Below are 15,038 nucleotides of genomic sequence, written 5' to 3' on the forward strand. Positions count from 1 at the left end.
CTGACCTACCACAAAAGTCTGACCACACTATAGAAATGTAATAATGAACATGATGAAAACGAAGAAGCCTAGCTTGGCTAGATCCAGAGCGGTATCCAGTTTCCAGAGCAGCGTCTGAGTAAGAGAAATTGGACTGAAATGATGGTGGTTGATTTTAAATTGAACAAAACAAAAGCTAGTGGTGTTGCAGGTTTTCTGGACATGACTGACCCTCATATGGTAAGAACTATGATCTGGAAGGTGAATGAAGTGGTAATGGCATTGTTACGGATAAAACCATTTTTTAATGGTTATAGTACTTTAGCAAATGCATTATTTTGTTTTTAAAGGCACTGAAGAAATGTGCGATTTTGTAATGATTTTCACTCTGCTCCATCCTAGATAGTTGCTTCCTAGATGTGTTCCATTTTGTTTTAAGCTTTTTGTAAAACATTTGTATACTGTCCCTAATTTTTTGTTTGTGTGTACTTGTTTCTTTTGTGTATACATTAGTTGTAAGAGACTAACTAATTTTAGGCTGTCGTGTTTTCTGCAACTAGCATAAAGTGATTGGGTGCGTTATTGGTTGTTGCATTAATTTGATTCATAGCCCGTTAGAAACAGTACTATCGGCAACATCCTTAACAAAATGTGCCTGCATTATTGGCTTCCCTTTCCACCCATACACTTGTGTCCATAACAAAAAGTTTGTAGAAAGAACATGGAAAAACTGTGGGTTTTTCCAATTCTTATTTTTAAGAGAATAGCCAAAGGTTGCTCTCCTTGTTGAGTGGACAGTTTCGGATGTGTTGACTAGTAGTTTTTGTCATTGAGCATGCAGATACCCTCTGTCGACACCCTACATTAAGCACACCATTTAAACAAAAATAGGACTTTGTTTAAAAAAATCAGATTAATCAAGGAAGAAAGACGTTTTGCGATCATAAAGCACGTAGTGTCTTATCTATTTGATCCTTGGGCTTCCTATGCAGGTTTTACAAAGATGGCTTCCCCGCACCTTGCATACAAACATGGTACTGTTGAGTTTGCTGGAGGTGATGTGAGTTGAAGGTTTAGGGTTGTGTGTTCATTTTTTCCATTTCTTTTGTTACTTCCCTGCGATTGGAGAACACTGAGATGATGGCCGATAACCACCGAGTTACTGCAATAATGTGTAGCCGAATGTTCAATGAGAAAAGGGTTCACAAAGACTCATGCGTTCTGGATGAATGTGAAAAAAATATTGCACATTGCCTTTCCATAGATTCCCATAGTTCTGGAGGGTAAAGTAAGGGAATTGGAGACATTGCAGCCCACTGAGCAGTCTGCCGGAGCGGGCCCTTCGTGAGGCCCGACTTGATCACCAAGCCACCTGGGAGAGATTGTCAAAATTTGATTATGCCACCAACACGGCACGCACACATGTGGAAGGGGACAAATCGGGAAGACTACTTGCCTGGTTGTGTGGCAAGGAACATACCAGGGCTCCTATCACATTTTTGCAAGATGAATATGGGGATCCCTTGATGGAGTAAACTGCGATCAATTACTTATTTGCCATCTATTATGCAGCACTACACAGCCATAATAACCACATACCAGCTAATGATATAGCAAAGGTCTTCACGGAAATCGCACTTCGTCCCTCACTAGCAGTCAGTGTGACCTTCTAGACCAACCCTTCACCTTAGAAGACTTGGAGGAAGCGATTACTGTATCAGCCTCAGGGAAGCCACCGGGGGGAGGGGGGGGCAATGGTCTCACGGCTGAGTTTTACAAAACCTATCAAAGTACAGTAGCCCCGACACTTTTGAAGGTCTTTGAGGAGACCTTTGAAACAGAGACACTCCCATACACAATGCGAGAAACATGCATAGTTCCCATCCTAAAGCATGGGAAACTGGCTGATATATGTGATTCATACAGACCCCTTTCTATGCTGAATAGTGATGTTAAATTATTGATAATGTGAGCATCCCGACTTCGGCAGTGCAAAGCGACACCAATACATTCTGACCAGACCGGGTATGTCCCTGGTCGCAGCACCACATTGAAATTATGCAGATTACAACATATAATTGATTAGACAAAGGGGCGTTCAGAGCAATACGTAGTAGCCTCATTAGATGCGATTAAAGCCTTCCACTCAGTGTGTTGGGAGTGGATGGAGGCTGCGCTGAAAGGTGTTTGGTTTGGAGCATATTTTAGAAGATGGGTCAAAATTCTTTATACCTCCCCCACCGCTAGAGTCAGAATTGGGCGACAAATATCCAAACTATGGGACATTCAGAGGGGAACCCGATAGGGGTGTCCTCTCTCCCCAATGCTCTATATACTGGCACTAGAATCTATAGCACCATATCTGAGACAGGAATAACTTGAGGCCAGGATATGCATTGAAAATACTACTCACTTACACTCATTGTATGCCGATGACGTGTTGCTGTACCTATGTCAACCGCGTCACAATTTACCCATAATATTGGAAGTACTGGACGACTTCACAAGGTTATCTGGAATCTCATTCAACAGATGGAAGTCGTGCCTTTTTCCACTGCTGGGCTGAACAACGCCAGGTTAACTTCTACTCTAGACTGGGAATTGAAGTGGGAACATGACTCCTTCAGGTACTAGGCATAGAAGTTGCTCACACACCAGAACAAACGCATACCCTTAACACATTAAGAGCGATGGAAGGAGTTAATAAGTCAATCGTGTTTTGGTCCTGACTGCCTCTTTCGCTCATGGGCTGCTTGGCTATTACAAAGATGATTATATTGCCCCGCCTATTATATGGATTCACAAATGTGACCTACCATATAACAGCCCCCCTTCTTTCAAGAATTGGAGGCCATGCTAAGAACGTTTTTATGGGGCCCGAAAAGAGAGATTGTCCACCACTATTCTGTTCTGTCACTCCCCTTTGAACAAAGCGGAATCCAGCTGCCAAGACTAGAATATTATTACCTAGCAGCTAATTTTAGCTGCTTTACCCAATGGCCAGCGGAAGACTGTAATACAGAGCATACTTTGCTGGAAACCCTTATCAGCCCCATGTGATTGCAGGAAGCACTTTGGCACCTCATGAGTAAGCACGTAACTTGTCTGCTATTACTGTCGGTAGGCAGACGGGTCTGGCTACGAACGCAGAAAGTCCTGAAGCTCACACATCCCTATTCTCCTCATACACCCATAGTAGTCAATACACAGTGGGACCCTGAAGAGTTGAAAGTGGCACAGTGCTGTGAGGAGATTGGCATTGCAACTTGGGGAGACATGTATGACAGTGGCACTTATACAGAATTCCCTCATCTCACCCAGAAGCAAGGTCTCCCGAGAGGGCCGTTTCTAAGATATGAGGGTAACCAAGTATGCTAAACGCACCTGGCCAGCAGAATCTCAGCCGGATGCACTCCTTACACTCATGTATGATTTAGATAATGGCTGGAGGCCGGTGTCCAGATTGTACAAGGCTCTAATCGAAAGCACAAACATTGACCAAACGAAACTCAAGACGAGATAGGAAGCAGATCTGGGTGCAGTGATAAAAAAAAAGGTGGCTATGGGCGCTCAGCCATGTTAAAAATGTGTCGCACAACGCAAGGTTTTGACTGCTTCAGCTCAATGTCCAACGCTGCACCTATTTGATCCCGGCTAGGGTTTCTAAATTTAACAACGATGCACCATCCAGCTGTCCCCGATGTGGTCAGAATTCCCACTTAATGCACATGCTTTGGGAATGTGGTACAGTACAAAGGTTTTGGACCAAAATTAAACACACTTGCGAAAGTGCAGGGATCCACAGATACAAATGGACCCCACAAGAATGTATACTAGGGATGTACACCAGTAAGCACAAACCTGCCTCTAGGTTTATGGACTTAGCCTGTATACTGGGTAAGAGGTGTATAGCCATGACTTGGATGTCGAGCAGAGGTCCACAGTTTGAAATATGGCTAAAAGAAATGCAGCAGTGGTGTGTAGCTGAAACCGCATGGGGCCACACTATAAATGCACCGGAGGGAGAGGTGGGGCTCCTTTTTTTGAAGCATGGAAAACATTGGTCAATTCTGTCCTATAACCCTCAGATGATAAACCGCCATGAACTTCTCTGGAGAAGGACAAGATTTGAGTGAGCCTTTGGCAGAAACATTTCTTTGCACCCCTTTCTTACTGTGTAGACAATACTCTGTCGGATATTTGCTCCCCAAATGCGGCGAACTGAGGCATTGATCGAGAACAAAATTAATATTTACTACATTTGCGCAATTGGTTGTTTTCCTTCTTTCTTTCCCTAATTTATCACCTCCTTGTTATATTGTCTCCTTACAAGCTTATTGGCTTATCGAACTGCATTAAATGGTGTTGCGCTTGTGCAACCTAATGTCGTTTCATTACTATACTTTACAAAAATGCCAATAAACAAATAAAAAAATTAAATTGCATAGAATCTGATGTCGGGATACTCTAGTCTTGAGACAGGTAAAGCAAGGTTTTAGATTTTTTTTTTACATTTCATGTTCCTTTAAAAAATAATCAAAATGCATACTTGAAATACCACTTAAAAAGCAGTTAAATGTATTGTTCCTAGTAAAAGGAATCCAATCAACACTTGTATACAAAAGGTGCATGTTTATGATGCAACACGGGCCTTAAGATTTGTACTTGCTACTTGCCACTGGCAAGTGATGATTGATTCTTAATGAGTAACGCATAGTTTTGACATGTGGGAAGCTGGGTGATGAGCTAATATTTAGCCTGGCTATTAATTTGCACCTTCACATGTTTACAGCTGACCTAACTCTAATTTGTATTTTTCAATTTTAGGCATTGCCTGTGCTCGCATTCACCGCTCTGTTTTAGGAAGACCAGGAACATTTGAAAGTAGAATTTGGCGCCGGATTCCTTTTCAAGCCTTTTCAGAAACCCCGGCATGTTTTGCTGCAAAAGATGGCACTAGCAAGGATGGTTCTGGCGATGGAAGCAAGGTAATTCAACAGTTGAACGTGCACTTTGTTCTCTTTTATGTTGTGCCTCTGCTACTTTGAAAAAATCAGCCTGAACTACATTATATATCTGAATCTTCCTTAAAATATGGTGCGCTTGGCCTTTTCTTCCACTAGGTTTATGAGCTAATGGCCTGACTTCCAGGGCTTTGGGGATATTACATTAAAATTGCTAACTTTGGAGGACATTCAATAGATCTGTTTTGCTCATTCCTTCATCTCATTCTTTTTGTTTTCACCCTATGTAATCTCTTAGCCCTGACTCCTCCCCCATTTCGTCCCTGGACTTGCCTGCTTTTTCAAGTGTATTGTATTGGAGGTCGCTTTGCAATTTCATGATCTTGAAGCATTGTCGCCTAGTACTGGCTAACCTCATCTAACCAATCTTCTGTGGACAAAATTGCCCAATGCTGTTGTGAAACTGGGAGCAGTTTGAGATATGTTATCTGCTGAACTGCTAACCCCAACTTACAAAGGTGTGTTGTCCTGGCTAAAGCACAATCTCCTTATGCTGCCATTCTTGGAATTAACTTCCCTATTTTATTTGTTGGTTTGATTGTGTTTAGATACTGGTTAGTTATAGCGATGCATTTTAAATAGATTGCCTTAATGTTGGTGTATGCTTGTGTGGGCATGCATTTGTTTTCTGCAACATTCATTGACCTTCCTGTACATATAGCTGATTGTGCTTCACGTTTTCCAAAGACCTGCTGTAATTCCCTTCGAAAGGGCTAGACACTTGAGGGAGCTGGGGTACAATGCTGATTGCGGCACAGGTTCATTTCATTTAACTGATCTCATACCTGCTTTCTTAGAAATCTGTCGGAGAAGGCGGCAGTAAAAAGTCTGGCTCTGGAAAAGGGGGAAACCAACTGCGCTGCCCAAAGTGTGGGGACGTGTGCACTCATGTGGAGACCTTTGTTTGTAAGTATGATCAGGGTGTAGCTTTTTCATTTTTCAAAGATGCAAATTCCCATAGTATTAAAGTCTTTGTAAAGTATTATTTTGCTTTTAGCTAAGGAACTTAACTAGCATACTGTGGCTTTACTATCTTTAACTGTACAGAACAGAAAGCTGATTGAAAATAGAAAGAAGACTTTGCACTGTCTTTGTTCCACTTGGCTATTCTCTTTATTTGTGTAAATGAGATTCGATTGATTTCAAGAGAACATTGAAAGGTATAAATCAACAGAAGGGCACATGCCCTCTGTAAATGCTTCCAACCCTGGATCTTTCATTTGAACTTGTCCCTGACTTCCCCCTCCCATTCCCGCCCAGCAGTCCACCAAAAAACAATTCAACTTATAAGTGAATTTTCAGGCTCAAAACAAACAACTCGAACAAACAGTGGTGTAGCATACTGCTTCAAGCACTCAGTGTGTCCTGTGGCTGCACCTGCCTCTGCCGGGCCGAGTCGAAAGGTCATAGTTATATAGAGGTCTCCTCGTCCTCACCCAAAACATTTGCAAAATTGCTGCTATTCCCTCTCCACATCTGCACTTCCGGCATGGATTGCTACCGTGATCTTTTCCAAGAGATGGATGGCCTTTGCTGTGTCAGAGCATTCCTTTAGACTCTTAAATTCCCTTCTCTACCAATATCTAGCACAGCACGCTCTTGCTGCCAGTAAAAGAAAATGAACCATTGATGGCAGGGTGTGCCATTGTTCCTCTTGTTTTTCCAAACAAAACCACACTAGCATAGGTTCCAGCATCCATTCCCTCCCTCCCACATCTTTGATCCACCCCAGGACCTCCGCCCAATACACCTAGACCTTTGGGCAAGTCCACCACATGTGCAAGTAGTCGGCTCTGTCCCTGCAACCACGCCAGCGCAGGGGATTCACAATGGGGAACATCTTAGATGGCTGTGCCGGGTCAGAATGCCATCGGTGTAGTAGCTTGAAGCCATGGAGTTTGTACTGACCAAGATATTGATGATTTGAAGGCCCTCCTACACATTAGCTGCCAAAGGTGTCCGTCCAATTCCAGGCCCATATCCCGTTACCACCTCTGCCAGAGACCTTCCACTGCGTTCCTCAATGACTCCATAGGGCTCTATAGAGTAGTCATCGAAACTTCTCCACAGGGGTGAGGTCTCTTTTGTATCCTTTCACTGCATTTTTCTGCAGTGAAAGCTCCTTTCAACCGGAGATATAGGAGCACCAGTAACCTACCAATGCCCAGACTAGCTTCGAGCACCTGCAGCCCTATGAATTTCCCTCGCTCCCACAATTGATCGACTTTGGAGAGTCCTGCCTCAAACCATTTTTGTTACCTTTCCAGCTCTGTCATTTCGCGTCCTGTACATGGGGTGAGGGTGGGGGGGGGCAGATGTGACTCACTGGGGAGGGCCATGAGGTGACTCTTGGTGCCCTGGCTCCCTTACTCAACACATCCCAATAAACCCCCAAAAATGTGTTTCCTAATTCTCGGGAGCTGTCCCCATTGGACCCGGAGCTATTCCTCCATCGTTGCAAGGCGCATATGGTAGTTTTCCATGAAAACCCAGTTTTTCGGGTTGTGGGACCATTGCTCTGAGCTGTGCTGCCGTATAATATAGCATCAGGTCTGGGAGCCCCAAACCCCCTCTGTCTTTTGGCAATATCAATGCGTGTTAACCCACTCTGGGTTTCTGGTTCTGCCACAAGAACCGCATCATTCGGGCTTTGGCTTCTCTCAGGAAAGTCTCTGGGGCCCCGGACAGGCAACATCTGAAACAGGTACAGAACCCTCAGCAGGGTGTTAATTTGTAGGGCTTTGAGCCGCCCCATCCATGAGATGTGTCTCTTACCCCATCCCACCGTTTCGTTAAACAGTGTATTAAAGAGAGGGGGGTAGTTGGCCTGATCCAGGACTTCCCCCTTGCCTGACTATGGTGACTCCCAGATTATAGTTTCCAATTGGATTTTCAACCCCAGAGGCCACAGCGCCTCAACATCCCTTTGGTCAACTCCTGCAAAGGGAAACGCAACTGACTTTTCCTTGTTCACCTTGAAGCCCGAGAAAAACCTGTATTGCTCAATTATTTCTAAGGCTGCCATGGTTGAGCTCAATGGGGTCACCAGGTGCAGCAAGACGTCCATGTATAGCGCTACTTTGAATTCCCTCTCTCCAACCCTAATCCCCCTCCACCTTTGGGGCCCTTCTGAGCCGCTCCACAAGCGCCTCCAACGTGAACGCAAATAGGAGTGGCGAGAGTGGGCAGCCCTGCCTCGTGCCTCTCATCAAGTTGATGGCCTTTGATAGAATCCCATAGACTGTCACTCGGACTACCGGTTATGTGTACAAAGCCCGTATCCCCTTCAGAAACTGGTCTCCCAACCCATATTTCTGCAGAACCCCATAGAGGAAGTCCCAGTCCACACGGACGAATGCTTTCTCAGCATCTAAGGCGATCAGCACTGGGTTACCATCTGCGGCCTCCAATAGATGCAACATTTTGCACACCGTCAGCCCCCCGTCTTCCCTGGATAAACCCCACCAGGTCGTAATGGACGAGTTTTGGCATGAGCCACTGGCCAGAACTCTGGTGAAAATCTTAGCATCGATGTTTAAAAGGGAAATGGGGCCCGCAAACGCCTTTATAAAATCCTGCGGTGTACCCATCGTCACGGTGGACCTTTCCCCATCTTCAGTCCACTAATGGCTCTAAGTAACTCTTTCTGTGTGACCGAACTGCTCTAAGTCTGTGACCTCACTTTCGTGGAGAGTTGGGAGGGTCACACCCCTTGGGTATCTATCAAGCCCATCCTCTACCATCCGCTCTTCTCTATACAATTGCTCATAGAATGTGGCAAATTCCTGGGCCACTTCGCCTGTCGGAGTGTAGCTCCCCACCCCCCAAGCCTCCCAATGCCCAAAATAGCTGTACAATTTGAGCCCCTGGTATGCCCATGAATCAGCCTCCTTTCCTGTACTATCAATACGTCCAAACCTGTTACGAAAGGCCCTTGACATTTAAAGTCCCCATCTTGAGTGCATTGGCCCGGTTCCCTGTGCCAATTCACGCCATTCTGAGCATTAATCAAATGTCCTGATGACTACACCCAGAAATTAAACTTCTCCCGGACTGTCCACCCCCCCACCCCAAGCCCCCTTTCCCCACCTCCTGGTCCCCTGGAGCTACTGGGGGGCTTGTGAGTCCACCCACACGGGTGCAGATATCTCGCCCTTCTGACAGAAACCTTCAGCCCTCTGTTCCCTTCCCCTCTTCACCGGCCCCTCGTCCTCTTCCCACTCCACTGTTTCCCCCTGATACCACCCACCCTTGGACCCCATCCTTCCCAGTGAGACGCCCACCGTGTGATGGGCCATCAGAGGTGATCAATGCTTTGCCCATCTTCTCGCCTATAATCTCCCTTCCCCCATCCCCCCACCATCTGCACCTAAACGTTGTTCCCTGGGGCCTGTTTACATCAGTCCGCATTTCCCCACTGGGGCCTCAGTCTTATTTTGCCCTCAGGGGGTAGGGGTGGGGGACGGAGTGTTGAGCTTGTTTTTTCGGCTACCTCCCGGACATCCTTTTCTTTACACCGTGATTACCACCCCCACCCCCCCGGCTCAGTTCCATAGCTGCCTCACCCGCATCGCCCCCTGGTCCTTCGTTCAAGATCTCCTCCTTTAAGAAATGTAAAACCTGTTGCGCCTACTGGCCTTGCTATTCAGTAGTCCACTTCTCCTCTTTCAAAGGTGAGCAAAAAAAGGGAAGGACCAACGATTTCTGATACCCTTCTCAATGAGCCGTTGGGCCAGGGGCAGCAGTCTCTAGGCCAAGACAGGGTAAGACCTGATGAGTCCTGTAATACCTTGACTGTGTCCCCCTCGAATTGAATACTGCCCTGGCGCTTGGCTTTCTCGAGCACGAACATCTTTTCCCTGTACCTCAGGAAGCGGGACCCTACCACCGCTAACACTGAGCCCTCTCCAACTGGACATCCTCCTCTCCGTCTGCCATGAAGACAGAGTTAATCAGACCTTGGATCTTCCTTCCCACATCTGCGGCCGTCTCTCCCGTCTGCTCCTTTATCCCAAGAATGCGTAAGTGGTTGCAAGGCTCCCTGTTTTCGAGGTCATCCAGTTTCAACAGCGTATCCTCTTCACAGATATGTTAGCCGCGCCTCATACTTAATGTCCAGAAGGTCGACCTGCAGATGATGATTTTCCATTCCTTCAATGTTATCCTCCAGTTTGTCCACCCTTCCACTGAGGTCACATATTGATGCTTGGATGTCTGTCCAAATAGCCTCGTTTTCCTGGAAAATTTCTTTTAGATTCTCTGGTCTGGTCAGGGCTGGTGCGCCCCCGCCCTCAGCCATGATGCCCTTCATATTTGAGGTGTCACCTTGGTCCCTCCCTGATGGTCTCCTGAAGCACTGTAGGGACACTATCCACGACCCTGGACCCCTGTGCTGTGGGGCCTGGCCCAGAGGTCTCTCGTGTGGCTGGATGTGTTGGAACTGTCTTGGGTCTGGTCCAGCGCCCAACCCTGCTCTGCTTTGTAACTAGTAATGGCCAAGTTTCTTGCAGGAGCGCATGTAGAGTGTAATGCTAGAATAGGAATTGCAGCAACTAGCAAACAAAGGGGCTATAAGCAACATGCTCCTGGTGCACAGGAAAAGGTGAGACCACTCGATTTGAAAGAGATGGATGGATGGATGGATGGATGGATGGATGGCCTGCCGGCACTTCAAGATGGAGGGAGTGCATCTCTGAGACATTCTCCTGAAGAAGGGACTGGCTCATGAGGATGGATCTCGAGGACTTTTATCTGATGATCCTGATTGCAAGCGAACATCCAGTTGCAAGAGAACACTGCCAGTATCTCAGCTTCTTATGGAAGGAGCGGGTGTGGCAGTTCAGGTACCTACCATTTGGCCATGCCTCAGCACCCTGGGCCTTCACAAATGTCATGAGGCCAGTGGCGGCAGTCATGAGAAGGGGGTGGGGGGGGTTTCTGCATGATCATTTACCTAGACCATATTCTCTTGCTGGCCGATGACCGGTGAGAGTTCGCCGATCAGGTGGAATGGGCCGTACACCTCTGATCATCTCTGGGATTCTTTATAAATTGGGAGAAGTCAGAGCTAGCGTCCAGGTAATGAGTAGAGTTTATTGTGTTTTATTGTAGACGCAATGAGAGCTACTCTAGAACTGCCAACTCCCAAGATGAGGGTGATTGAAGAGCTGAGAGTTGCTCTATTGAAGCCAATGATCTCTACAAGCATTAGTGAGAATTATAGGGCTGCTGGCGGCATCGATTCAAGCCATCTTCCTGGAAACCCTACATTACAGGGCCTTAGAGACTCAAAGTCACTTTCGAGGAGGCATGGGGTACCACCAGTTAGTACCCCCAGACCAAGAGGCGAAGTTGGAACTAGTGGTGGCTTCAGAACATGGAGGCTTGGGGGAAAAAAATATATATCTCCCATGCTGCAGGTGGTCCCAAGAGGAGCTGTCGCTCCACATCAACTGCTTAGAACTGCTCGCTGGCTCTTTTGCGATAAAGGCCTTCACCAGTGGCAAAGCAGAGAATTGCATCCTACTCAGGATGGACAACATTTCAGCAGTCTGGCACATCCACCACCTGGAAGGCAAGCGTTCATGGATGCTGTTAGAGCTGACAAAGGACTTGCGGAAGATGTATGTGACAGCAGAGTATCTGCTGGGTGTGCAAAACGTGGTAGTGGACTAGAACTCCTGCTACTGGCAGGACTCTAGTGATTGGATGCCACACAAAGAGGTGTTGCGCAGTTGGCGAGTCTCTGAGGTCCTCTAGACACTAACCTCTTTGCGTCCAGGTTGAACAAACAGTCGCCAAAGTATTTCAGCTGGAGACTAGACCTGGAAGCGCAAGTGGCACATGCATTTCTGCAGACGTGGTCGGGAGCAGTGCCCTACGGTTTCCCCCAGTTCATGATGCTGGCAAGAGTCCTAGCAAATATCAGGAGGGAGAAGGTGGAAGTCGCAAGCATGGTTTCCAGTTCCAATGGAACTTTTGTCGGATTTCCCGTGTGTACGCCCTCTTAGGGAGGATGTACTGATGGATACGACTGGGATCTTCACCTGCAGCGAGGTCAGGAATCTACCGCTGCTAGTGTTCAGAGTATCAGGGGCAGATGGAGCATGCCAGGCATTTCAGGACCGGCTGCAGAGTTCAAGCATTCCTGGGGTCTCTACACTCTACACTCCAAAGCTACGAGGCGGCTTGGAACTGATTGGGGGGCCTATGGTGCAGCCGACGCAGCCTTCATTCCGTTTCAGCCCCTTTAGTGCAGGTGCTAACCTGTTTTTTGCATATCTTGCTCCAAGCGGAAAAACCTTGAGGACTGTGGGAGTTTAAAGGTCAGCTGTTTCAGCAGGGCACAGTCCGTTAGAGGGGGATCCGAAGGGAGAACACCCAGCAGTGATGAGGCTAATGTGCGGAATTAAAATGGACGCTATGCCCTTCCTTTAAGAGCAGCTATGGGACGTGTCAGTACTACTGCGGTTTCTTAAAGCTAGCCATGGAACAGGGATCTATAAATTCAGCAGCTTTCGGGGAAATTGGTGATGTTGTTATGCCTTGGGTACTGTAGGAGAATGTCGGATGTGAAAGCACTGGAGATAGATAGCAAGTCCTTCGAGCCAGAAGGAGTAACTTTCTCTGTAGCAAAGAGAAAAGCCACTCGACAGTCATATTGTACCCCTATTTCCAAGACCAACGAAAGTTGTTCGCAGCCAACTGTATTCAGGAGTATGAGGAGAGGACTGCGGAGGTGAGACCGAAGGAGTGACACCTTTGCTCATTATGCGCAGGAAACCGTATAAGGCAGTAGCGGCAGCGACTATAGCCCGATGGGTACATGAAGTCATGTCCCTGGCTGGCTTGGTTAGGTGCGCATTCAATGCAAGGTGCCATGGCTTCTAAAGCCTTCAGGACCGGGGCGAGTCTGCAAGATATCTTAAAGGCAGTGGATTGGGCCGGCGACTCAACCTTTAAGACCTTTTACTTTAAGCTGATTGTGTTGCAGCAGCAGTGATGCATAGATCGGAACAAGCAGAATGCTCACCTCCAGTCTTGACGTAGAATGAAGATTACTGCTGCTGTAGTGCAGGGAGTCTTGATTCTATTGAAGACATTGAGGCGAGCATTATCCCGCCCAGCATCGCGGAGAGAGGGGGTGCTATTATGTATAAGATCTGTCAGAGATTTGTGATGTGGCGTTGTTTGACCCTCCCTAATGCATGTCTGTTTCTGGCAGGGGATGACCAGAAGACGAGCTTAAGATCCAGGGTCTGGTGTATCTTGGTATTGCAGTAGGATTTGGCGGCGTGGGCCGTGAAGAGTCCGCTGGCAGAAAGGACTCTACGTCAGGGCCGGTCAGGCACAATGAGCATGCTGTATCTGCTTAAAAGTGTGTTTTTGTGTTATGTTTCGCGTTGTCAGTTGGAAGGCATTGAAGAAGAGGAAGGTCAGAAAGTGTGGAGCCCGGGGATAGCACATGGACTTGGACATAGGACTGCCAGAACCCTGGGCTTCATGGGAGATTACGTTTTTGGAAAGATGTCTTCAGTTTGGGAAGGCGGGGGGGAATGTTGGTTATGAAGAAATAGATTTAAATTCCAGCAGAAGTTAAGCATAATGCTTGTCTCTGTCTTCTTTAATAGACTCAGGACTCCCTTTGCTACAGCAGGGGTAATCTTCATTATATTGGGGACACAGAGGTTTCACTTTCTTTACTTCAAAAAACTGAGCGAATAAGAATATTTCAAAACTAAATTTCCCATTTGCTAGAGGAAAAATGTGTAATTATAAAAGGAAAAGCATGACATAGGGTATATCTGATGAGAGCAAGAAGAAAAAATGGGGTACTGTATGGGTACAGATAAAGAACCCAGTGCAAGGGATGGCTTGAAGGAAGTGCAGGAGGGTGAGCAGGTACCAGGGCCCGAAGGACAAAGGGTGGACAGAAGCATGGTGCCGAGAGAGAAAACATCAGCAGGGGAGAAGAGTGGCAAAGGCAGAAGCGAAGAGGAAGGTCTTGAGAGATTTCCGGAACCAGAGATGTTTCTCAAGTTTCAGGGTGGTCGGGAGACCGCTCCAAAGGGAGGCCCCAGTCGAGGACAGAGATCTACCCCCAGCTCGTTTCTTTGAAGAACGTCTGACCCTGAGCGAGTTAGATGTAGAGGAACGAAGGGCTCGAGAGGGGAGGTATTTACAGGATAGTTGAAGGTATTTTGGACCCAGGCCCCAGAAAGCCTTGTGGACAATGCAGAGGGTTTTAAATGTAATCCTTGCATCCACTGGGAGCCAGTGAAGGGATTTCAGAGCTGGAGAGATACAATCCCAAGGCTTGAGGCCAAGGACAAGTCTCGCAGTCCTGTTCTGGATTAGTTGTAAAGGGCGGAGAGAGGGGGCAGGTAGATTAAGAGGCTGTTACAGTACTGAAAACTAGAGAGAACCAGAGCTCGGGAGACAGTGAGCTTCTGGAGGAAGGAGAGGAAAGGCAGAGTACCTCTAAGGAGGTGCAGTAGGAAGTTTGACTTTTTAGAGACTTCAGAGATGTGTGCAGAAAAGGAAAGTGTGGAGTCAAAGATGACCCTGAGATGCTTAGCCTCGCAGGTAGGGTTTGGAGGAAGGCCAAGGGAGGCTGGCCAGCAAGTGAGGGGAAAGGATGGTGAAGGTGTACCAATGAGGAGGATCTCTGTCTTGTTGGCATTTAGGCAAAGATCCTTGGCGGCACACCAATTTTGAATGGTGATTAGGCAATCGGAAATGAGTCAAGGAGAGGTGTCTGAGGGAAGCCTGAAAATGAGTTGGGTGTCATCGGCATAGCACTGGAAGTTTGAGCAGAAAATGGAAATGCAGTAGGCGAGAGTAGCCAGGTATTGGTGGAAAAGCTAGGGCGAGGGGTTAGACCCCTAGGGGAAACCACAAGTAGAGACTGAGATGGAGGAAAGGAAGGACCCAAGTTGTACTTGGGAAGATCGATCAGAAAAGAAAGAGGTCAGCCAGGCCAGAGCCTGATCAGTGATGCCCAGGTTGTCACCGAGATGATTGAGCAGGATGGCA

General features: G+C 47.1%; 1 protein-coding gene across 2 annotated transcripts in view; it reads left to right on the forward strand.

The window, feature by feature from the left end:
* CLPX (caseinolytic mitochondrial matrix peptidase chaperone subunit X) overlaps positions 1 to 15,038 on the forward strand; it is a 417,306-nt gene that overhangs the window by 73,121 nt on the left and 329,147 nt on the right. For both annotated transcript variants that reach the window (XM_069625088.1, XM_069625087.1), the window contains exons 2-3: positions 4,807 to 4,967; positions 5,801 to 5,909. In XM_069625088.1, coding sequence (XP_069481189.1) covers positions 4,807 to 4,967; positions 5,801 to 5,909 — 270 coding nt within the window. The remainder of the gene's footprint in view (positions 1 to 4,806; positions 4,968 to 5,800; positions 5,910 to 15,038) is intronic.

This window comes from Ambystoma mexicanum, chromosome 11 (assembly GCF_040938575.1).
Source record: "Ambystoma mexicanum isolate Mex_15411 chromosome 11, UKY_AmexF1_1, whole genome shotgun sequence".
Lineage (NCBI taxonomy): Eukaryota > Metazoa > Chordata > Amphibia > Caudata > Ambystomatidae > Ambystoma > Ambystoma mexicanum.